General features: G+C 39.0%; 13 protein-coding genes and 1 non-coding gene across 16 annotated transcripts; 5 read left to right on the forward strand and 9 right to left on the reverse strand.

Annotated features, from left to right (window-relative positions):
- Positions 1-5: 5 nt before the first annotated feature.
- Positions 6-2,270, reverse strand: Gasu_56340 (GTP-binding protein). 2 transcript variants are annotated; one of them, XM_005703198.1, is made up of 10 exons: positions 2,025-2,270; positions 1,822-1,969; positions 1,494-1,771; positions 1,239-1,440; positions 1,013-1,185; positions 854-963; positions 650-797; positions 428-598; positions 148-376; positions 6-94 (listed from the first exon to the last, which is right to left on the reverse strand). In XM_005703198.1, the coding sequence occupies exons 1-10, from the start codon at positions 2,142-2,144 to the stop codon at positions 36-38; spliced, it is 1,638 nt and encodes a 545-aa protein (XP_005703255.1). In that variant the 5' UTR covers positions 2,145-2,270; the 3' UTR covers positions 6-35. The 2 variants fall into 2 exon arrangements, with proteins under 2 accessions (XP_005703255.1, XP_005703256.1); XM_005703199.1 differs by having other exon boundaries at positions 1,013-1,194.
- An 18-nt stretch (positions 2,271-2,288) lies between these two features.
- On the reverse strand, positions 2,289-3,060 carry Gasu_56350 (uncharacterized protein). The gene is made up of 6 exons (XM_005703200.1): positions 2,874-3,060; positions 2,782-2,819; positions 2,688-2,733; positions 2,569-2,634; positions 2,421-2,515; positions 2,289-2,374 (listed from the first exon to the last, which is right to left on the reverse strand). The coding sequence occupies exons 1-6, from the start codon at positions 3,021-3,023 to the stop codon at positions 2,317-2,319; spliced, it is 453 nt and encodes a 150-aa protein (XP_005703257.1). The 5' UTR covers positions 3,024-3,060; the 3' UTR covers positions 2,289-2,316.
- Positions 3,061-3,070: 10 nt separating this feature from the next.
- On the forward strand, positions 3,071-3,941 carry Gasu_56360 (uncharacterized protein). Its single transcript, XM_005703201.1, has one exon. The coding sequence runs from the start codon at positions 3,084-3,086 to the stop codon at positions 3,906-3,908; it is 825 nt and encodes a 274-aa protein (XP_005703258.1). The 5' UTR covers positions 3,071-3,083; the 3' UTR covers positions 3,909-3,941.
- A 4-nt stretch (positions 3,942-3,945) lies between these two features.
- On the reverse strand, positions 3,946-5,800 carry Gasu_56370 (trigger factor type chaperone family protein). The gene is made up of 4 exons (XM_005703202.1): positions 5,454-5,800; positions 5,100-5,405; positions 4,170-5,048; positions 3,946-4,116 (listed from the first exon to the last, which is right to left on the reverse strand). Exons 1-4 carry the CDS (start codon positions 5,763-5,765, stop codon positions 4,000-4,002), a joined length of 1,614 nt encoding a protein of 537 aa, XP_005703259.1. The 5' UTR covers positions 5,766-5,800; the 3' UTR covers positions 3,946-3,999.
- Positions 5,801-6,000: 200 nt separating this feature from the next.
- On the forward strand, positions 6,001-7,371 carry Gasu_56380 (uncharacterized protein). The gene has a single exon (XM_005703203.1). The coding sequence runs from the start codon at positions 6,027-6,029 to the stop codon at positions 7,047-7,049; it is 1,023 nt and encodes a 340-aa protein (XP_005703260.1). The 5' UTR covers positions 6,001-6,026; the 3' UTR covers positions 7,050-7,371.
- A 9-nt stretch (positions 7,372-7,380) lies between these two features.
- On the forward strand, positions 7,381-8,851 carry Gasu_56390 (hypothetical protein). Of its 2 annotated transcripts, XM_005703204.1 has the most exons (4): positions 7,381-7,493; positions 7,541-8,015; positions 8,073-8,192; positions 8,254-8,851. In XM_005703204.1, the coding sequence occupies exons 1-4, from the start codon at positions 7,420-7,422 to the stop codon at positions 8,353-8,355; spliced, it is 771 nt and encodes a 256-aa protein (XP_005703261.1). In that variant the 5' UTR covers positions 7,381-7,419; the 3' UTR covers positions 8,356-8,851. The 2 variants fall into 2 exon arrangements, with proteins under 2 accessions (XP_005703261.1, XP_005703262.1); XM_005703205.1 differs by having other exon boundaries at positions 8,073-8,851.
- A 1-nt stretch (position 8,852) lies between these two features.
- Gasu_56400 (outer membrane protein (plastid)) lies at positions 8,853-11,450 on the reverse strand. The gene is made up of 8 exons (XM_005703206.1): positions 11,041-11,450; positions 9,646-10,990; positions 9,397-9,588; positions 9,253-9,345; positions 9,118-9,184; positions 9,056-9,065; positions 9,004-9,010; positions 8,853-8,957 (listed from the first exon to the last, which is right to left on the reverse strand). Exons 1-8 carry the CDS (start codon positions 11,437-11,439, stop codon positions 8,950-8,952), a joined length of 2,121 nt encoding a protein of 706 aa, XP_005703263.1. The 5' UTR covers positions 11,440-11,450; the 3' UTR covers positions 8,853-8,949.
- Positions 11,451-11,549: 99 nt separating this feature from the next.
- Gasu_nc0086 lies at positions 11,550-11,623 on the reverse strand. Its single transcript has one exon. It is a non-coding gene; the product is annotated as a tRNA-Asn (tRNA).
- Positions 11,624-11,780: 157 nt separating this feature from the next.
- Gasu_56410 (tRNA/rRNA cytosine-C5-methylase NOL1-like protein) lies at positions 11,781-13,751 on the forward strand. Its single transcript, XM_005703207.1, has 9 exons — positions 11,781-11,916; positions 11,974-12,023; positions 12,078-12,349; positions 12,399-12,654; positions 12,724-13,002; positions 13,056-13,219; positions 13,278-13,351; positions 13,401-13,505; positions 13,559-13,751. The coding sequence occupies exons 1-9, from the start codon at positions 11,805-11,807 to the stop codon at positions 13,693-13,695; spliced, it is 1,449 nt and encodes a 482-aa protein (XP_005703264.1). The 5' UTR covers positions 11,781-11,804; the 3' UTR covers positions 13,696-13,751.
- A 9-nt stretch (positions 13,752-13,760) lies between these two features.
- Positions 13,761-15,231, forward strand: Gasu_56420 (vacuolar protein sorting 26, vps26-like protein). The gene is made up of 10 exons (XM_005703208.1): positions 13,761-13,851; positions 13,904-14,014; positions 14,068-14,144; positions 14,197-14,338; positions 14,400-14,523; positions 14,572-14,675; positions 14,736-14,840; positions 14,890-14,966; positions 15,020-15,077; positions 15,134-15,231. Exons 1-10 carry the CDS (start codon positions 13,798-13,800, stop codon positions 15,203-15,205), a joined length of 924 nt encoding a protein of 307 aa, XP_005703265.1. The 5' UTR covers positions 13,761-13,797; the 3' UTR covers positions 15,206-15,231.
- Positions 15,232-15,235: 4 nt separating this feature from the next.
- On the reverse strand, positions 15,236-16,050 carry Gasu_56430 (30S ribosomal protein S15 (plastid)). The gene is made up of 3 exons (XM_005703209.1): positions 15,654-16,050; positions 15,423-15,602; positions 15,236-15,368 (listed from the first exon to the last, which is right to left on the reverse strand). The coding sequence occupies exons 1-3, from the start codon at positions 16,013-16,015 to the stop codon at positions 15,266-15,268; spliced, it is 645 nt and encodes a 214-aa protein (XP_005703266.1). The 5' UTR covers positions 16,016-16,050; the 3' UTR covers positions 15,236-15,265.
- Positions 16,051-16,055: 5 nt separating this feature from the next.
- Gasu_56440 (pirin-related protein) lies at positions 16,056-17,070 on the reverse strand. Its single transcript, XM_005703210.1, has one exon. It carries the CDS (start codon positions 17,019-17,021, stop codon positions 16,089-16,091), a length of 933 nt encoding a protein of 310 aa, XP_005703267.1. The 5' UTR covers positions 17,022-17,070; the 3' UTR covers positions 16,056-16,088.
- Positions 17,071-17,092: 22 nt separating this feature from the next.
- Gasu_56450 (ADP-ribosylation factor) lies at positions 17,093-17,910 on the reverse strand. Its single transcript, XM_005703211.1, has 3 exons — positions 17,825-17,910; positions 17,500-17,773; positions 17,093-17,446 (listed from the first exon to the last, which is right to left on the reverse strand). The coding sequence occupies exons 1-3, from the start codon at positions 17,887-17,889 to the stop codon at positions 17,228-17,230; spliced, it is 558 nt and encodes a 185-aa protein (XP_005703268.1). The 5' UTR covers positions 17,890-17,910; the 3' UTR covers positions 17,093-17,227.
- An 18-nt stretch (positions 17,911-17,928) lies between these two features.
- Gasu_56460 (pre-mRNA-splicing factor CDC5/CEF1) lies at positions 17,929-20,530 on the reverse strand. The gene has a single exon (XM_005703212.1). The coding sequence runs from the start codon at positions 20,433-20,435 to the stop codon at positions 18,048-18,050; it is 2,388 nt and encodes a 795-aa protein (XP_005703269.1). The 5' UTR covers positions 20,436-20,530; the 3' UTR covers positions 17,929-18,047.
- Between the last annotated feature and the right edge of the window lie 140 nt (positions 20,531-20,670).

The following is a 20,670-nucleotide window of genomic DNA, read 5'->3' on the forward strand; positions in this document are numbered from 1 at the left end:
AATATCGAATAACAACATATAACGCGTCAAATTTATTAAATGTTGATATTGAAAGAAAGACCTAGATTGCCTGGTCCAACACCAGCAGTAAAACCTTGATATACTTCATGTCAACTAAGTAACACCAAGAACAGTGCAGTTACCCACCTCCGGGACCTAGATAGCCAGCTGATTCATCAGGAACCATAGAAATCTGAATGGAGGTTCGATGCTGTTGATAACCAACGGAGATGTTAACATCTGTCTCAGGTGGACGATATGCTGCACCAAAATTCCAATTGCCACCAGAACCTCCATATTGCTGTTGTTGAATAGCCTGCATTTGTGCTTGCTGCATCTGCAAATATTGTAATGCAGAGGCTTGTTGTTGAGCGGCCTATATACATGATCAATATCCACATACAATATACATGTTTTCATTCATTACCTGTATTTGCTGTGCTATCAATTGCTTGCGACGCGAAGAAATTTCGTGCATTGTATTTTGCAAGTCCGTTCTTTCCGTATTGTATGACCAATCACTGCCAGGTCGAATGGAGTCCTCTGCTTCTCGAACAAACATACTGTCGGCAGTAAAGAACGCGAAGTCACTTGGGACCTTTGGATATTCACTTTAAATCAAAAAGCCACATAATATCCGGAAACAAACCTCTTCTGAAGATAAGGAAGCCTTAAATTGCGACAATGCATTTTCACGCAAAACTTGCAATTGTTTGACAAAAACTGCATTTAGAGAGGTGTCAATAATTGCTTCAAGTTCTCTTCGTTTTCGAGACACCAATGCATTCGAGGACACACTATCAAAAAAATAACGTACTTTTAGAATTGTAACCAAGAGTCAATATAGACTTACTCAGAGACGGCGTTGTCAAATCTAGTCAGGCACTGATTAACCAAGTCTCGAAACTTGGAACCGAGATTGGAGATTTTCTCGCCATCCTCTAAGTTTCGTAACAACTTGGACTAGACGAGGTCTTTTCAGTATCCTCTGAAAAAATAACTTTCAACTAACCGTCTCCTTCGCAATATCACGCAAGATATCTGACGTAGCTTCCTCACATTTATACGCCGCTGTCAACTCAGCTTGACCTGCTTCTACGTCACCAGAAGAGAGGATTTCCGCGTTTTCATATACGCTTTCCCAAAGATTTTTCGAAAATGCCGCAAAACCATCTGCAGGTATTCCTATTCCCACTAAACAGTTAGTAGAAAACAAAAATCGAAGAAAATATTGTTGCCTTTGCTATATTCCGAACGCAAATAAAACTTAGGATGCGATTCTTGAAGAAAATGATCCTTCAGCTCTTTGCATTTGTTCTCAAACTGCTCGCTTTCGTATTGCATGTGAGGTAAGGCGAACAAATCAAAATCAAAAAAGTCTTCGAGCTTAGCATCCACAGCTTCTCCAGTCTTTGGGATTGTGTTCCAGATATCTCGAGCCTATTTATCACAAATTTCATTTTTAAGAATTCTATATGGAAAACTTATCAAACCCCTTGCAACAAAATATCCTTCAACTCTTCCGACGTATAAGAAGGATCGGTATCTCGAACAACGAAGCACATCAAAGTTTTGATAGCACCACCTTCTGCTGCTGCCTTTGCCGCTTCCACAAAAATGGCACGTAACAATGAATAACTTGCTGCCTCTGTTCTACCAACATCATGAAACCACAAGTTGATGAGAACCACATCGGAAATGGCTGACGCAAAACCTGCTATTCTTGATTGAAAAGCCTTTCCAGACACTCCTCTCTCTCTACTGTCGCCTCCTTTGAATCTAAGTTAGCGCCACCGCAAAGCTACAAGTTTGTCTGAATACCTTCCACGTCCATGACTACGAGTAAGCTGTTTTGTGGACATTTTGCCACGTGAACACCCTTGGTAGTTGCTCTCCCAAAATTTCGTTTGTCTGCAATCAAAAAGTTGGTCTGAAATAGTTTATTCAGTAAGGTACTCTTTCCGGAACCCTGATAAACTTCGTGTTCAAACCTCGCACCACCCAACTACGGAAAGAACACTTACTTGACATCCCAAAATAGAAACAACAGCGTATGCTTCCGATCCCAACTCCTGATCTTCCGGAAACCAGAAAGGAGCGTCCAAAACAACTCCTTCACTATCTACTATCTGAATAAAGGACATGGCTTTTCCTTCGAGTTATCGACCAACACAATTTTCAATTCCGGAGATTAAGAAAGCAACTGAACGAATGAATGGGTGGATAAGAAGCCAGTCATTGAGACTATGTTGCAAAAGAAAAAAAAAAAGAAAAGGCGCGCATAAAGAATAAAATTAAAATTTTTTATACAAAAAACTATTTGAACGCTTCTTCAACAAAAGACAACTCTTCTTTCAGGTACCCTGATAACCCTCTACAGAGAATGAGTTCATTGTCGGCTGTTTTCAAGCCACTCTTACTTCATTTTTGCCTTTAATAAGCCAAGTTCAACAGTCTCTTCTGCAACCAAACACGCCAAGAAATCTTCCACTTTAGCCACACATATCTTACCCTTCTAAAACTTTACAATGAGGAGCCTTCAACACAAGAAAGAACGTGGCTACGTACTGCACAATCCAACATAAGGTAATCCTCTCCTATTCCTTCCCCCACGTAGAAGTTTCTCGCACGATCCTATGCTCGGAGCTCACTGTGTTTTTTTAACAAGAATAACACAAACTACATACTTCCAAAATCGACCAAGTACCGGCTACAAGTGCTCCAACGGAAGACCTGTAAAACTACTATTATTTAGAAGAGTCAACCAAAAACAAGTCATACCAGTTGTTTTCAACCAAGTCTGTACTTGGCTTGTCATCCTGGAAAAAAATCGTTGGTTTTCAATACACACAGATAATGACAAAGAATAGCACCTCGTTAGGTATACTTGCACCTGCTACCAAAGAACCGTCGTTAGCAAGTAACAACGCAATATACAGACCACCAGTTAACGTAGTTTTCAGTATTTCAGATATTTTAGAAGGCTGAATCAGATGAACTACTTGAGCATTGGTTTCTTGCATGCTATCCACGAAAACTCAATTCTAAAGAATGACGCATTCTCATTGATCGAATAGGATGTGATGTTGTTTGTGGTGTGTTGGTTTTTGGCAGCTAATAATAGGGGTCTTGTTCATTGTTGCCGAAGAGTTCAAAAACAACAAGGAAAACCTTCCTTTGCAACTATTTCTAGGCCGTCTAAGTCGCTTTTCTTGAGAACTTATTATTCAACAAAATTGTCTCGTTGTGATAGAGCTCGAATTGCTGTCGATGCAACTTTCGAGAAACAATCCAACGAAGTAACTCAAATTAAGAGACATCTTCGGAAAATGTTAACCTATCTTATCAATATGTCGCCACAACGGAGAAGGATATTCGCACTAATTCGTGGTTTGGAGGGACGTTATTCACCTCCGAGTTCTGTGGAATCACTAGTACAACAGCTGCAAGGGGACTGGAAACTAGTCTTTAGTTCCACTACACTCGGAATTCCTTCAAGAGAGTTGGTTGTTTTGAGTGTGACCCAAACTTTGGGAGTAGGCAAATTGCGCGAAAATGGATGCTTCGAAATCATTATGGTAAACAAGTGCCGGTGGAACTACGTACAACAAGGAGCTCATGGACTTTTGGAAATATTTTGTGTGTTGACTTTTTTGGGGCGTTGTCGTTTTATGTGCCGGGTATCGGATTACCGTATGGAGACTCATGATCAAGTCAAGGCAACAGAGGCTCGTTCTATAGTGGCTTACCTGCAACGTAATCTTCCTCGAGAATTTTTCGATCCAAATAACTGTATGCTGCAAGTTAGTTTTGTGGATAATGAGTTGAGAATTGTAAAATGGTTGGGCAAAAGATTTGCTGGTGTTCGCAACATTTTTTATAGGTGTGATGACAAGGAAATTTCCTAATATCATGACACCCGGCTGCAGTTTGCACCAAGATGAAGACAATCCGTGTAAAGAAGCCTCACCAAAAAGTGGGAAGTAATGGCAAGTTGTTTTATATATTTTCATTCGAAATATATTCTATTCGAGCATGATCTTTCAGGAAATCTATGGTTTTCGAATGTTTCAAGTCGGTTTGGATTCTTTCCTCGGTAGCTGCCCAGTCCACTTCCTATGTGAGATTAAGAAAATGGGATATGTGTCAACAATACAAAAGCCTCTTACTTTTTCATTCATCTCTTCCTCAACTTTCTTCAACTCCTGAGCAACTTCTTCATTATTCGGCACTAGTTGTTCTCTCCTTGCAATTTCTTGCAATGCAAACCAAACTTTCAATTCTTTCAAAGTGGCTGTCCAAGTCTCCTGTTTATATTTTTGATAAGTTTCTTGAGTCAATGACTTATTCATCGTTTCTTCACCCACTCCTTGCTCCTTCATTTCCGTCAGAAGATTGGCAAATTTCCGTTGCGAGTGTTCTTCTGCCACTTGTTGCGGTATTTCCAATTCTACTATTTCTGCTAAGGAATCTTCCAAAGCTCTTTCCAAATGACTATCATTCACTTTGTGTATTTCTACTCCCAACTGCTTCGTTATTGCATCGCGAAGCTCCTGTGAGGAAGAATAATGGGTGTGATTCTTTACCAATGAATCATCCAGAGGAGGCAATTCCTTTCGCTTCAATTCTTTTATCGAGATATCAAAAATAGCTGATATTCCTCTCAAGTCTTGACGTTTGGCATTGTCCGGAAATTTTAATGGAATACTAACGGTCTCTCCAACATGAGCCCCTATAAGTCCTTCCTTTAAACCTTCCATATAATTTCCTCGTTCCATATCCACTTCAGCTTCTGAATCGGATACCAAGTGCGAAAGAGATGCACCTTTCGTACCATCGGGATTGGCATACCAAGCTTTGATATCAACAACTACGGTATGATTATGGCCAGCAACAGTTTCATCTGAAACAGTCACCCAGTTGGCGTTTCTCTCTTGTAGCTCTAAAAGTGTATTCTCGACCATACTTGACTGAAAAACTTCTCGATTTACCTTTAAGTGCAAACCCTTGTAGTCATCTTTGAAGTTGACAAGAGGGTACGTTTCAAACTGGTGCATTTATTGTTTAGCTTCCTTGTCATAAAAAAAAAGTTGACTTACGACAAACTGAAAAGAGAACGGACGACCAGGCTCGAAAGTATTCACAATCTCCTCCTCATTATCACTCAAAGTTGCTTTGCTAAGAGGTGTATAACTTTCTTTTGTAAGTACTTGCCTCACTGTTTCTTGTATCAACTCTCTACAAGCCTTGGACGCTACTGTCGAACCCACTTGATTGATCAACACAGGTCTAGGAACTTTTCCTTTACGGAATCCAGGTACTATTGCTGTCTTTGAATACTCCGATAGTTGACTTTCAAAGCATTGTTTAGTTCGAAACCCGCTCACTCGTACGTGAATACACAACTAGTATGGAAGCGGTTAACGATATTCAACCAACCAAAGAGTTCTTACCTTGGAACCAGGCAACCGCTTCTCTTCAACAATCTCATAAGATTGTTCTTCCAAGTCAGGAACGCTTTCTGTTTTAACATTACAAGTGAACGTTCTAGTGACACACCGAACGCTATGTCCCCTTTCAAGTTTCAACCTGAGAACTTTTCGAGGGCAAAAACTAGTGTATTGCGAACAAAAAAACTGCTGGGGATGGTTTGTGGTTTTATTACAAACACGACAAGGAAAACGTATGACATGTAGCACTGGGGACGACTGAAAACTCCACATTGCTGTCAATCCAGCTTTTCTCATACAATCCATCATTGTCATGGACTAGAGTATTGATATATGTCGACTAATGACACAACTGATAGAGAGAAATGATAAGATGTAGGTCGTTATATCTCTTGTTGTTGATCATTTCTGTTCTTTGAACATTGGGTTGTGCATGTCACATGGATAGAAAGTATCTAGAGATCATTTCGTCAACAGAATGACCATACTATTTTAAGATTTGCTATTTGTAAAGATTGAATAACATACGTTGAAAGAAAGGGATAAAGACCGATTTTCAACTACTTGAGGAGCCATATGGTTCTTAAGATGAGGAGAAAATGCGACAAAGATAAATTATCAAAAGGGAGATTGGTGGAGATCTCCTGGAAACCAACTGAACACTTCCAAGTAATGGAAAAACACGATACTTTTAAGGCTTTATCTTTTTGTAACAGTTGTTTGATACCTATTCGTAGACCCTGTCATGGCTTGGCATTCAGGAATACCAAGTTTCCAAGCAGAAACCAAAGTTGGTGGAAGGGAAGAAACGTCACCTTGGCCATGGAAACTTCAGGTGAAGGGGAGCTTCGAGAATCTCCATATGCGTTGTACAAGGGAGAAGTTGTGAACTCTCCGGACCCTAAGAATGCCATGGACTTTTTTCGCCTTCGAGAAGGTCATTGGAGTTCTTGGAGAGTGACCCACCACCTTGCTTTTCGTCGAGACGAACAAGGCGTATCCGATATCACTATGAAAGTATTGGAGAAGAGCGACCCAAGAATTGTCGAATTATGTGAAGCTCACCATCTGGATCCTTCCCTTGCAGCGGGTGGATGCTACGTAGAGTGGGCTGCTCAATTGTCGTGGGACCAAGAAGGAGAAAATCATGAAGGATCTACTGTCTTTGCTATTGTTCCCGATGACGCTCATTGTTGTAGTGGTAAGTTATTGAGAGACAGAGGATATGCAGAGATTGTGCAGGTCGCTGGGACGTTTAGGTTGACTCCTAGTAAAGAACTAGTGTTGCATACTCCATATGATGGAGGCGATGTAGAAGAAACTTTTTCTTTTATTGGCAAAGACTTAGTAATTCGTTCAAGTACGGTGAAAAGATTTGGAGGATTTTCAACTGCTACCTTTTCAACAGAGCGTCGAAAGGACGTGGCAAGTGTAAAAGATGGGATTGTATTTACAGAAGAAATGATGCCTTTTGGAGGGCCCTCAATGGCATCCCAAATGAAGGAACCCAATGAAAGACCAAAGAATCCGTATCAAAATATGAATCAGCGCACTTTCCAATCAACGGGAGCCCTGGACTTCCTGAACGAGGGTGCGTGAAACAAGGAACAGAAGACCTCGGAAAATGACACGTGGTCACGTCGCGTTGAATTTCTCCGGACCGAGTGTAGAATATTCATGATGTTTGAAGAACAAAGTTATCTTTTTGATGAAATTCTTTTTAAAAAATAAAAATGACATCCATAGCACAGGTTCCCTCTGCAAAGAGAACAAAGTTGCCATTTGGTGAGTCGTGGGTCTTGGAAATTGTTTGTTTCTGCGTACTTGCCACGGCCTCAAACTTACTTGGTTGACCATTTCAGCTTTCCCTTACTAGAGCAGTTTTCAACTGACTGGTTATCTTGCCGGTTAAAGTTGTGAGAAGCTGTTGGATTCTTTCTCAGAATCAAGCTGGAGATTCTTCTGTTCTATGCCAACAGTTGTTGTTTTTTATCTGAAATTCTCAGTTACTGGCAGACAAGTTTCGTCTCAAGAGTTTCTCTAGTCAAGACGGGGCGCAAAAAGAATCAAGCCAGAATATCTTACTTTAGCACAAGTGATGCACAAGCAGCAGTGTTGAATACAAGTTGGGAATCCCGTCGTGGAAGTCAGTCAAGCTCGAGTTCTACTTTTCATGAAATACGTTTGCAGAAATATGAAGACGAAACTTGGGAATCGGGAATACAAGGCCTTCAATATATAACACCAGAAGATCATGACGTCGGCACTTATTCACCTATCGTGGGATTCTCCTGGAATATGGGTCTGGACTCATCATTTCTATTGGATTCTACAAGTAAGAGAATTTCGTTCCATTCGGAGAGTGAAGATAAGCAAGAATTCAAGAATACAAATGTAATGCAGTCGAAACCATCTGTTGGTTTCTCAACGACAAGTATGGATGAAACATTATCAGAAGATATTTATTTTCATCAGGAAGCTACACGATGTAAAAAGAAACCCCTTTGTACTTCTTCCTCAATGACTAGACGACCCCTGAAACGTAACATTCCCCTTGGAACAAAGGTAAGAGTAGCATTCGATTGAGTAACAAGTCAGAATATCATTGAAAACAAATATAAGAAATGTAGTCAATGTCAAACTCATATTCCAGCTGCTATTGCTACTTGTACTTATTGTGGATATTCTTTTCGGATCAAAAAAGAGTTGAAAAAGTCGTCAAGTGGAGAGAGAGGAAAGAAGGTAAGAATGGTTTGCCATACTAGTACATATCATAAGTTGCTATTCTTTTTTGTTGTTCCAGTTGTGTCCCAATTGTCAAGACAAGTTGCCAGCTGCTAAAGCAACTTGTCCCACGTGTAACTATATATTTCGCAAAAAAATCATCATGAAAACCAACAAGTAGTGAAATAGTCACTTTGGAAAGCTAGTCTATTTGATACGAGTTAGACTGTTTCCTATAAGACTTTTATAAATTGTGCGCTCAGAGCCTTTCAAGTTGCTGCACAAGTTCTTTTCTCTCGGAATACTTTAACAGAAACTTTTTACACGCTCGTAAAGTTCCTCCCACGTGTACAACTGTAAAGTCAATCTTTCCGTAAAATAATTTTGCAGGCAATATAGCGAGGCATCCCAAAAGAGGTTTGAGTTGAGAACGGCTTACTCTTAGAATGGCAAAGCTACCTAAAGAACTCCAATACTTTACCGCTAAACTGAAAAGAATCTTCCCATAAATAACATCCCCGAAGAACTCTTGTATAGTATCTCTGACAGCTTGCACAAAATATTTACTCGTTGGGAACGTAGTTTCTAAAGTTTCAGACTTTGTATAAAACTCGATGACAAGATATCGATTCTTCAATCGTACCATTTCTTGTCTCTTTCACAATAAAATTCCATTGCTCTTTTTCACATCGTTTTATTTTATATCAACAACTTTGTCCGAAAGAACAACGAGTCAATCAACTCTTGTTGTGCTCTTTTACGACAGAGTTTTTCGTCAAATCCCTAAACAATCACAATTAAAGTTTCCAATACACTGCAACTGACTTACGGAAGCTCTTGTACGTTTGCTTTCATCCCACCTCATCGTCTCTCAAAGGAACGGGCATAGGCCTATGCGACCACGTTGCTATTAGTATTGAACTCCATAGAAAAAAGCACATACTTTGCTGGTCTTGCAGGATCCAAAAATATAAAACTGGGAAGTTGTTCGTTGTTCTCCGTATCCAATACTATTCCAATATATATATACATATATATATATTCAACGATAATAAAACTAGAAGACAGCTTAACCTACTTTGAACGTTTTCCAATATGTCTTGTCTACCAGTATCTTTGATATACTTTTTAAGTTTCTCCATACTTTCTTGGGTTTCATCTGAGTTTGTTCCTATCGTCCCAAGGTGTCTCTCACTTGGTTACTTTGAACTAGTTCTCTTACCTTCACTCAATTGGTACACAACATCTTCAAAAGCTTCCAAATAGTCGTTGAATTCTTCTTCGGTATTAAAGTCTTCTCTTTTCCTTTTGAATATCTTGCCTAGTCTTTTTCGAATAGCTAATTCTCTTTCTACTTGAATGGCATCATCATCCATCGTGTGATCATACAAAATAAAAAAAGAGTTTATCATTTCTATTTTATCATCCACGTGAAGTTACTCATTTTTCTAAAAAAAAGGATCCAACAAACCCACGTGCATCATACCAGACCCATCTTGTTTCCAAGCATAGTCCAACCTTATCATTTCAGCTATTCGCAAACCAACACCCTTTGACCAACCTAATCGTTTCGGATGTTTCCAAAATGAACCCGTTTCATCCAAACAATCATAAAAGAAAACTCCTGAAATGCGATCCACTATTGGAAACCGAAGTTCCCATGTTTGTTGTAAGGAAGATACGGCAGTACCCAATGCTCCAGTAGAATATCCACGAAGGGAACCCATACCTCCTAAACGATGTTTTTCCAACTCTGGCAAACTTTCACTCGCACTCTTTCCACTCACACCATATACCAATGTTGAACCTAATGGAAGCTTCAAATACTTGGCTATCTGAATATCTCCTTTGATAAATGAAGAGAAACTTTCATTCCATGGAATAGCATCCGACAAGTGAATAACCAAACGTTGACCACTTTGAACATTCTTCGGAGGATAACGATCATCATATGTAATACCTAAAGATATCATTCCTAAAAGATATTTGTTTATATCATAGGATGGTCTAGTAGAGTCTTCAGCTCCTAAAGGCATAGTTCGTTCCAAAGTGGATGAAAGATCAACAAACAAATGTTTTACTAAACGACTAAATACTTTGAATGTCAAACCACTTCGTGAACTCAAATGCTTCTCATCCAAGTCACGATAAACCTTAAACCGATAGCCAAACCATTGACCTACACGAGGATCCTCCCATTCCAAAGATAACAAAGAATGCTGAGATTGTCTCTTTTGTAGTTCAAATTGAAGAAACTGATTTCGTCCAAATAAATTGTTATCTTGAAAAGACAACTCTCCAAAAAATTCCCCAGAACCATATCCTATGCCAGGTTCAAAACGACTATAAGGACGTTCACGTACACGTAGAATAACCATAACAGATTGATCATCACGAAGCTCCAATTCTGCTCTGACATAGTCAAAAAGTCCCAATTCAGTAATTCGCTCCCAGTAACGATCACTCCAACGAAATACTTGGCCTCTTTGAATACCAACTGCCTTTTCAATGGTATCTGATTTTGTTCTGCCTTTGTTACAAGGTTCTCGATTGTCATCCAAATAGACTAGACGAATACCTGCAAAACGTGGTTCTATGGCTCGAAAACTTAAAACTCCATTCCGAAAAGGACCCGACTTGTTTATACGAGAAAACTTGTATCCATTTTCTTCATACCAAACGTTCAACGTCGTTATGACATCTTTCACAAGAACGGGATCTAACTTCTTTCCATATAAAGGTTCTACTGTCCTTCTAACTACATCTCGATTCAACACTCTAGAATCTTCAATCACGATCTTTCTCACTTTGCGATTCTATTGCTGAGCAATGAGTCGCTGTCAAGAAAGAAGAACATAATACTTACTTGTTCATCATCTTTGTTCATAAGACCTTCACTTGGTTTTGCAGAGTTGACTGATTCTCTTTTGACTAACTTGTTCAACCAGTCATTCAACGATAGCCCTCCAACAAGTAACAAGGAATGGTCTTCAGGATCTAGTGGGCTCTCTTCACTATGGAAAGATGATGAGAATGGAGGCTTTCCAGATCCTGAGCCATGAGAATAGGCACATTGTGAATATATATTTCTAGTTTGTTGAAAAGAAGAAATAATGCGATGCTTGCGCCGCTGTTGAGAGGAAACATTTTGTGGCTGTTTACAAACGAGTTTATCTCTCCTTCTATAACAGTCCAGTTGCACATGGCTAGTATTGTCTGCAAAAGAAACAAACTCTATCCAATGAGAGTTTTCGATAAGTTGCATTCGAGTCGTATTTACTTCATTCGTCGAAAACTAGCAAAGAAAGCATATGATGATCATCTCCCCTCTCTTTTCCCTCCTTTTTTGTTCTTCCCGAAGAGAGAAAAAATTTACGCTTCGGGTGAGGATTGAACTCACGACCTTATGATTAACAGTCATACGCTCTAACCAGCTGAGCTACCGAAGCCAACCTTCGCATTTTGTGCCAATAAGATTCCAAGACTGTGAGTGTTTGTAGTCTTTTATATATTCCTATCAAGTAAAGATATCATACCTATTGATTTTTTTTCATGAAATATAAAGCAAACTATAAGATACAACATATTATTTAGATATCATCACAACCCACGATTGTTGAAAGATATCGGATGCTTTCCAAACATTTGGTATACTTGGCAGTAGAGACGTTGGAAGAGTGTTCCAAGCGAGGAACCAGTTGTAAAAACGTATTGTATCAGTTACGAAAGGAGCGTAGACTAAGTGAGTAATATTGAACACTTGGGTTGCGAGGAGATTGTTGTTTAATCTTGGAGTTAGATGAACGGCAGTGGAAACTTTTGTATGCAGTCGTCATGCAGACTCGAAAGGTAGCGCATTGTTATCCGTCGATGAGAACATAATTCGTCATGTTGTATTTATAGTACGCAACGTTACTGAAAGAAACGGTGGAGTTGCTACCAGAATCTTTACAAAGCTCGCTCTATCGTTGTTTTGACTGTCGCCAGTGGTTGCTTTGGTTATTCTTGTATGATCTATTGTTAGGAAAGAATGAAATAGGAAGTACATTAGCAGATTCTGTAGTAGAGGTTTGCTCACAAGAAAATGTCTTACTACTGCGACAGTGTCTAGAAACCGCTAAAAACAGCATACCTTTGACAGATCAGCCTGCGTGGCTTGCAGAGAATATTTATGTGTAGGTATTAGTGTCAGAATGGCGGTTTTGCCTATTTTATGGATTCTAGATATGGCAGAGTCAATTATGTGAACAGTTCGATGGAGTCAGTGTTATCTAGTTTGGAAAGTTCGGGATATTGTGATGCGACACGTGGAGAACAAGTCATTGTGGAGAAAGACTCCAAAAGAAAGCAGCTTCCTCTAGAGTTTTACAAGTTCTGGTTAGACTCGGATGTATCTAGTCTACTTGTTTTTCCATGTCATTCAAGAATCGCAGAGCATCATTTGGTCAGATTGAGACGAGAATTGGTTATTCAAGACAAGGTACTTATCGTTCACACACAGAGTTAGTTATTATTCCCAAAGAATTGATAATAATAATAATAATGTTAGGCGAGTTGTCTTGTTGCACAAGGCTTTGATGCTCAACTTGGATGGAAAGTTGTCGATGCTTGTGCTTCTCCCGGTAATAAGTCGATGCACTTGATTTCAAAAGGAATTGAACAACATGGCGAAGCATTCTACCACAATCCAATAAAAGTGATTGCAATAGATCGAGACAAGAAAAGATTTGAACTATTGAATCGAACCATTCGTAATTGTGGTTATGAGTCGTATATTGATACCCAAAAAGTGGATTTTCTAGAATGGAATGATAAAGAATGTCAAGGCGTAAGTTGTGATATATATATATATATATATATGAATATAAATATTGTGGATAGATTATATTAGATCCATCCTGTTCAGGCTCAGGATTGATAAAGCGCAATTGGACGGATGGTTTGGATGAGAAAGGGACTAGACCTACAAGATTGAAACAGTTGAGTTTCTTTCAAAAGAAAATGTTGCGACATGCGCTTTGTGACTTTCCAAAATGTTGTCGAGTGTAAGGAATGATACATTTGTATATATATATATATATATACATATAATTATTGGAATAGCACATATTCTACTTGTAGTATATACAAGGAGGAGAATGAAATGGTGATTTATGAAGTATTACAACAAGTCAAAGGTACTTTTTTCATTTTTGAAATAGTACATGATAACATTATTACTATAAGACTTGGGTTGGAAATTGACTCGATTTCTTCCACAATGGCCACGTAGGGGTTCTCTTGATCCTTTGAATAGGGAAGAAGCAGCTGCCTGTGTTCGAACAGATCCGAGTAAGTTCTCTTAGAACGTATGATAGAATGATTGAATAGTATGTTGAATATAGAACTGGATCATACAAATGGGTTTTTCGTGGCTTGTTTCGAAAGAACGAAGACTCCCATTTCAGATAAGAAGAGAGTTGTTATCCAAGCTTCGGATTCCAGTCATTCTGCATATTCTTTGAAACGTAAGAAAACTTGAACATTGTTTGACTCAATAGAAATTCTAATAAATCACAACATTTCTTTTGTCCATTATATATGTTGTTGGCTCAAGTTTTCTATTTCTGGAGGGAGGGATTAGATGCAAAGTGCTCTTAGCTTGTTAGGTCTGGGCTCTTCTTGCTCCATTGTACTAGTAAGTTTTTGAAATACTCGAGTGCGATTGATTATCATACCAATCTTGAGAGGTTTTGGATGGTGCAGATGAAAGAAAGACAGCAATCATATATTCCCCAACCAGCCATAAGAGAATCGATGAACTTCCACTCTATGGAGAAACAGAAACTGTTAGTGGTAAAGTGAGTTGAATATTCCAACTACATACATAAAGGTGACTGATATTGTTTTCAAGGTAGTTATAGCTGTAAAGGAAGGCAAGTCTTTGCAACATATGGGAATTCGAATAGAGTTTATTGGAGCCATCGAAATGTATCGCTTTTGCTCCTTTTTCTATCTTTTATTCTATAAACTATATGTTTAGGTTGTATGATAGAGAAAGCTCGCAGGAGTTTACATCGCTTGTAAGAGAGTTGGAAGATCCAGGTATTCTGGTTGGAACCAAACAATATCCTTTTGCTTTTACTCAAGTAGAGAAAGCTTATGATACTTACAACGGAGTCAACGTGAGTGCTCTTTTTGGTATCGTTTTATGAATAGGAAGAAAAACAATTGCCACTCTTGTAGGTTCGATTGCGTTACTTTCTAAGAGTGACAGTTGAACGGCCTCCTTATATACCAAATATTGTTAAAGAATATGATATGGCAGTTGCTCACTTCCAAGAAGAACCGCAAGTCAACAATACTATAAGTAAGTTGCAAGATGAAGATAGAATAATCCATTGCTGAATAGGAAAAGGAATGGAAGTGGGAATTGAAGACTCTCTTCATATTGAATTTGAATATAAGAAAAGCAAGCTTCACTTATCAGATGTTGTGTTGGGAAAAGTATACTTCTTACAGGTATTTATGAATGAATGTTTGCCATATTAGCTTAGCATATAGAAACGATATCTTATCTAGGTTAGAATTAAGATAAAGAGAATGGAGTTGGAAATCAAAAGAAGAGAAAGTGCGGGTACAGGAGTTCATGCAGTGAATGAAATGGATACGCTCGCCAAATTTGAGGCAAGTAAAATATTCTTTGTGAAGAATTGGAACTGAACATGGTGTGAAGATTATGGATGGCTCTCCTGTGAGAGGCGAAAGTATTCCTGTAAGAATGTTCCTCTCAGCATATCCCAGTTTAACACCGTATGTCATGTGGAATATATGATGATTGTTGAAGAGTTGAACATCATTTTTAGGACTTACAAAAATGTCAACAACAAATTCTCTGTAAAGTATTTTCTCAATTTGGTGCTGGTAGGTTCATTCAACACTTGTTACTTTGCAAAGCTTATATATTGGTTTGTGGATAGGTAGACGAAGATGATAGGCGATACTTTAAACAACATGAAATATTTCTGTGGCGTACAGTGACAACTTCATAGAAACTAAGAAACTCTTTTTTAAAAAAGGAGAAAACACACTCGACCAACTAAAAGACTTTTTCATTTTCTTGACTCCACCAGTTCTCGACTGACCCTAATATTAAGTTGTTCTGCCAACTGTATGACTCGTTCATCACCATATCGACGCAAATATTTCAATAACCTAAGAAGTGAAGGTCCATTCAGTGGGCTTGTAAGTAAACAATAGAACCAATACCTTTTACGCTTGTTGACCATTCCTATTAAGCCTCGTATAGCGGCATAGTCGTGCTTGTGTTCTTTTGCGTGCTCCGTTAAGTGATTGATCCGTGCCGTGAGTCTAGCAACTTGCACTTCGGAAGACCCTGTGTCCTTTCCATGACGTTGGAACTCCTTCTCCAGTTGCTTCTGCTTCATGCTAATCACATTAGTCGTCTCAAAAAGTTGTAAAGATGGGTAAGTTACTTACTATAGTTTGTAACAAGAACGAGGTTCCAATTCCTCTTCCGTTGACTCTGTCGAGGAATGTTCCTCAAATGTGGCTTGGTTCTCGGTGGAATCTGCTCTACTTTGGGAGGACTCAGTAAATGTACTCGTTTCCCTTTCTATATTCAAACTGGTGTTTTCCAACTCTTGCTGGGCTTTCCAACTTGTAACATCTCTGCTCTTGTTTCCAGGTGGTCTCAGAAGAACAGTATTCAGGAAAGTTTTCCTGTTACGGATGGGAACAAAACTATTTCCTAGTGCTCGACGACACGAGTTGCAACTTGTAGACTTACAAGTATAGAAAAGAAAAGTTTGTGACGAGACAAAAGCCGAGTGATGATTCATGGGAAGATTATACAATTCGATCTGAACGGACGATGTTTGTTATTCATGGAAATACTTTCATGCCAAACTTGGTTCAGTATGAAAACTTTCCACTTTGATAATCTTGAAAAGCTTGTTTGATATCTTCTTGACTAGTCATTACAAAAGGTCCATATTGAACAATGGGCTCATTCAAAGGTTGTCCTGCTACTAACACAAAACGACAACCATCCTCTTTTGTTTGACAGATAATGGCATTATCTGCTCCATCATCCAATATCAATAATTCGTGTGCATTTCCAAGGCTAGCCTCCTTCCCGAACAATGCTTTGCCTTGTATCACGTATATAAATCCTCGATAATGTGGAGGTATTTCAGGCTTCAATTCACAACCAGGTTTCATTTCGATATCTAAAAACATACTGGGTGTTCGGGTATAAACTTTGCCTTGTACATCTTGGAAACGACCTGCAACTACTTTGACCATATAAAGATCAGTCGTTGCACAAGGTATATCCTTGGAAACCAACTCTTGATACTTTGGTTCTGCCATCTTATCTTTAGCAGCAAGATTAACCCAAAGTTGTAGGCCATGACCAACTTGATTTCCTTGAGGCATTTCACTGTGAATAATTCCTCTACCTGCAGTCATCCACTGAACATCTCCTGGTCCTATAACTCCCGAGTGCCCACGATTATCTTCGTGTCGAAAGAAACCTTCCAACATATAAGTAACTGTCTCAAATCCTCGGTGAGGATGGTCAGGAAAACCTGCTGGTGCTTTGACACTGAATTCGTCCAACATAAGAAAAGGGTCCAAGTTGCGAAGTGACGTAGTACCGATCGAACGAAACACACGAGCACCTTCTCCATCCATTTGTTCTCGAGGTTGTATCTTTTTTGAAATTTTTCTACCTGTACTAGCCATTACAATTGCTTCTCTTTGAAATATTTTCTGACTTTTTGAATAATAACAGCAACGCTTCACAAATAGACCACCAACAACAACACTCGATAGAAGAAACATTCAAGTTGTTCGAATAAATCCTTTGGACTGAGTTCTCCGATCGAATTGTCCATTGGAATATTCAGAAGGTGATTGAATACTATCTGTTTATTTGTATAGAAAAGATTCAAATGAAATCAATAAAAATGGTTATTCGTGCTACAAAGTATTATATATATATATATATTGAAGACCATTTCTTCCTTACATGCTTTATCACGCAAGACTCATCCATATAGAAAGTTCTTCTCTGCTATATCATCAATGAGCCATGAGAAACCTTGTACAACTCCAGTATTGTATAGAGCACTGCACAAATAAATATTCCAAGGTCGATCACAAAGTGTTGTTTCCAACTTGAAGGCTTCCACTAGTTTCTCTTTCACTATTTCAGGATTCCTGTCCAACTTATTGGCCAAAAGTAACAAAGGTGCACCAACAAGTCTCTGCAGTAACATTACGTATTCGTTGTTCTTTCAATAAAAGTAACACTACTCACCTCGTCTTGCAAAGTCTTATGCAGCTCTACTATACAATCGGAAAGACGTGTGCTATCAGCAATATCTACAACCCATATAATACCATCCGTTGATTCAAAGTAGTTTTTCCAGTATGAACGTAAAGACTCTTGACCTCCTATATCCCATATATGAATTTTGTAATCTTGATATTCTACTGTATGTATATCAAACCCAAAGGTGGGTCCAACGTCCGTAACATCTTGACGTAACAATCTTTTAGCTACCGTAGTTTTGCCTGAAGCATCTAATCCTCTATAAGAATGAATGAATATGGTTGTCTTCAAGCTACAGTCTCAAACCTACAGAAGAAGAATACGAAGTTCTCTTTCCTTGCGTTTACTCTTTCTTAGAATAGTCAATAATCCCATTTCCAATTGAATTTCCCGCCTTTTTCGTAATCATAATGGTTGGTTCTCATCTCATTTATTTGGACGAAATGAAAGACAAACTTTTTCATAGTAGGACATCTAATCGATAGAATAATTTCAACTCATTATACTCTTTCTCTGGTCATAAATTACAAACCCTAAAGTTTTCTAGATAAAAGTCTATCTCTTTCAATCACAAGTTGTCCATATTGTTTCTGTAATGAGAGTTCTCGTTCTTTTAGCTCTTTTGTAAGTCGCTCTTTTGAAAGCAATCTATCTTGTAATGCTGCTGCTTCTCTTTTTTCTGCACGTTCATAGCAGCTCTTGAGAATGATTAGCTCCTCTATTTGATCAATATGATCATTCAGTTCATTGTTCAAGTTCTCTAACCGTTTCCAATATCCACCATGATGGATATCAATATATTTCATAATCTGTTCAATATTAGCTTTCACATTGTTTTGAGCAGCAATGAGATGTTCCCATTCATGTCGTCTGCTGCCTACAACAACCTCCATGGACGCATTTGCTTCCTTTATAAAGCCTTGTAATGAACCACCATTTTCTTCCGAGAAAACTCCCAAATATGGATCATCCACATCGCAACAACTTTCGTATTCCCTGATCAAGTTTGCCAATCGTGACTTTTCTTCATCCACTTGTTTCATTGCTAGTTCAAAATATTCCTTGGGAACTTCATACATTGGATCAACCTTCAGCAATATCTGAAAGTCTTTTTCGGAAGACGAGTCAGCTTTCATTTCACGCATTAAATGACTTTGTTGTAACAAATAATTTACTTCATGAAGTATCAGCCTCTCAACAACACCAAGATTTTCTTCAGATGACCATCTCTTTCCTGAAGAAACAAAAGGCAAATCAAGTTGCTCAGCAGTCGGCCAAAACTTCTTCTCCTCTTCTCTCTTTCTTTCTTCTGCTCGTCTCTTTCTTTCCATTTCATCTCGAGCATCTTCAACACGACTAGAATCATCCATACCAACTTGTTCCTCCTCTCTATCCTCCTCAAGTTCATCGGAAACAGTCAACTTATACTCATTCTGTGGAGCGGGCAACAACTGCAGACCTTGCTGTAATTTCTTTCTCAAAAGTTTCATTCTTGCCTTTTCCTCCATATTTGAACTACTAATGGATCCTGAATGCCTTACCTCTTGACTAGGCAAATAAGAATACCTTGGCGAGGCAGACACTGAAGAAAAGGGACTTGGAGAAACTGCCGAAGGAGTCAACAAAGGATTGGGTGTCTGTATAGTTTTCTGCTTCGGAGTTAAACCTTGTGAAAAATTCATGTTGGTCAGAGGTAAATTTTCACCACCTTCTAAAGGAGTCTGCGAACTACTCATATGAAGAAGATCTCTTGCTTCTCTTCTCTTTGTCTCATTCCATGTCTCTAGTATAGGGGTTTGCGAGGCACTTTGTGGAGCGGTGGAAGATGGTGTATTCCAACCTCTACTGTAATGATGAGGAGTTGGAGTCTTGGAATAATCCGCAAGTAAGTTTTCGGTAACGCTCCTTTCTCCCACTCTTCCATACTGTTGATATTCTTCGGTAGCCAAAGAAGACTTACGAAGCATCTGTAGCTCCTCATCGTTGATTTGTGGTTCTGGCAACTTCAGAGCTGTTCGTTGAAAGCCTTTGAGAATCTGTTCTCTTTCTTTCTCATAATTATTCTTTAATGTTTCGGGTAGGTTTTGTTCCTCAAATAGTCTTCGTCGTTTGGCTTCCAGTTTCCTTGCGGCTGCCTCTTGATCTATACGACGCTTACCTTCATATTTCTCAATTAACTGACCCACTTCCCTTGGTTTCAGTTCCTTTGTTATATGTTCAGACTCTTTCTCTTCCTCAATTACGTCGAAAAACCCTGGAGGTGGTTTTTTCTCAAAAGGAATTTCTTCAACATAATTAAAACCTTTGATACGTATCCGAGTTCCAACTCTGAGACCTGCCGCTTTCAATTCTCTTTTCTTTTGTAGTATTGCTAGTCTCTTCGCTTCCTCCAGTTGTTTTTCTCTAGCCTTTCTTTTGGCCTTCTTGCCCTTGGTATTTGCAAGTCTAGCTCTTGCTTCCGACAGCATTTCCTTCTCATCTTCGTCCATATCTACCGGGTCTGGACGAGCAGGTCTCGTTTCCGGAGTTGGGTCAATTTCACCAGGACGAAGTTTCCTCAGTTCTTCACTTGAGCCTTCCGCTCCACCTTCTAGTTCTCTTTGTGCCTCATCAATAAGCCGTTCATAGTGTTCGAGGCATTGCGAAGCAGTTCTCCCGATAATGGGGGCTATTGTTCTCCACTGGTTGGGCATTACCTTTGCCAAGTGGAGCAATTTCTCTTCTTCTTCTCGAGTCCAGTCGGTTTTCTTTATACTAGGGTCTAACCACTCATACCATCTGGCCTTGCATTGTTTCGCGGACTTTCGTACAAGTAGAGACGAAATCCTAGCCCATTGGTTTTTTCCATATTTCATCACTGCTGCCTTGAGGATTTCATCCTCACTGTTTTTCCAAACTCCACCTTTAATAAAATACCTCATGACTTTATAGCAGCACGAACGACCACTCAAGATGTGGCTACCCAAAGTTTTCCTTTACACAAATGCAAAGAAATGGATGTGAGGGCAAAGACATGGAATGACTGTTATTCACATAGTCCATTCAACAATCATTTCTTAAAAGAAGCTATTGCTCTGAGGTTCAAAAGTCATTCTATTCGTAAGTTTATTTCAAAGTGGTGTGGTATTCTTCAAGCTTTTATCATAGAGTAAACCT

The sequence above is a fragment of the Galdieria sulphuraria genome (genome assembly GCF_000341285.1).
Source record: "Galdieria sulphuraria unplaced genomic scaffold scaf_59, whole genome shotgun sequence".
NCBI lineage: Eukaryota > Rhodophyta > Bangiophyceae > Galdieriales > Galdieriaceae > Galdieria > Galdieria sulphuraria.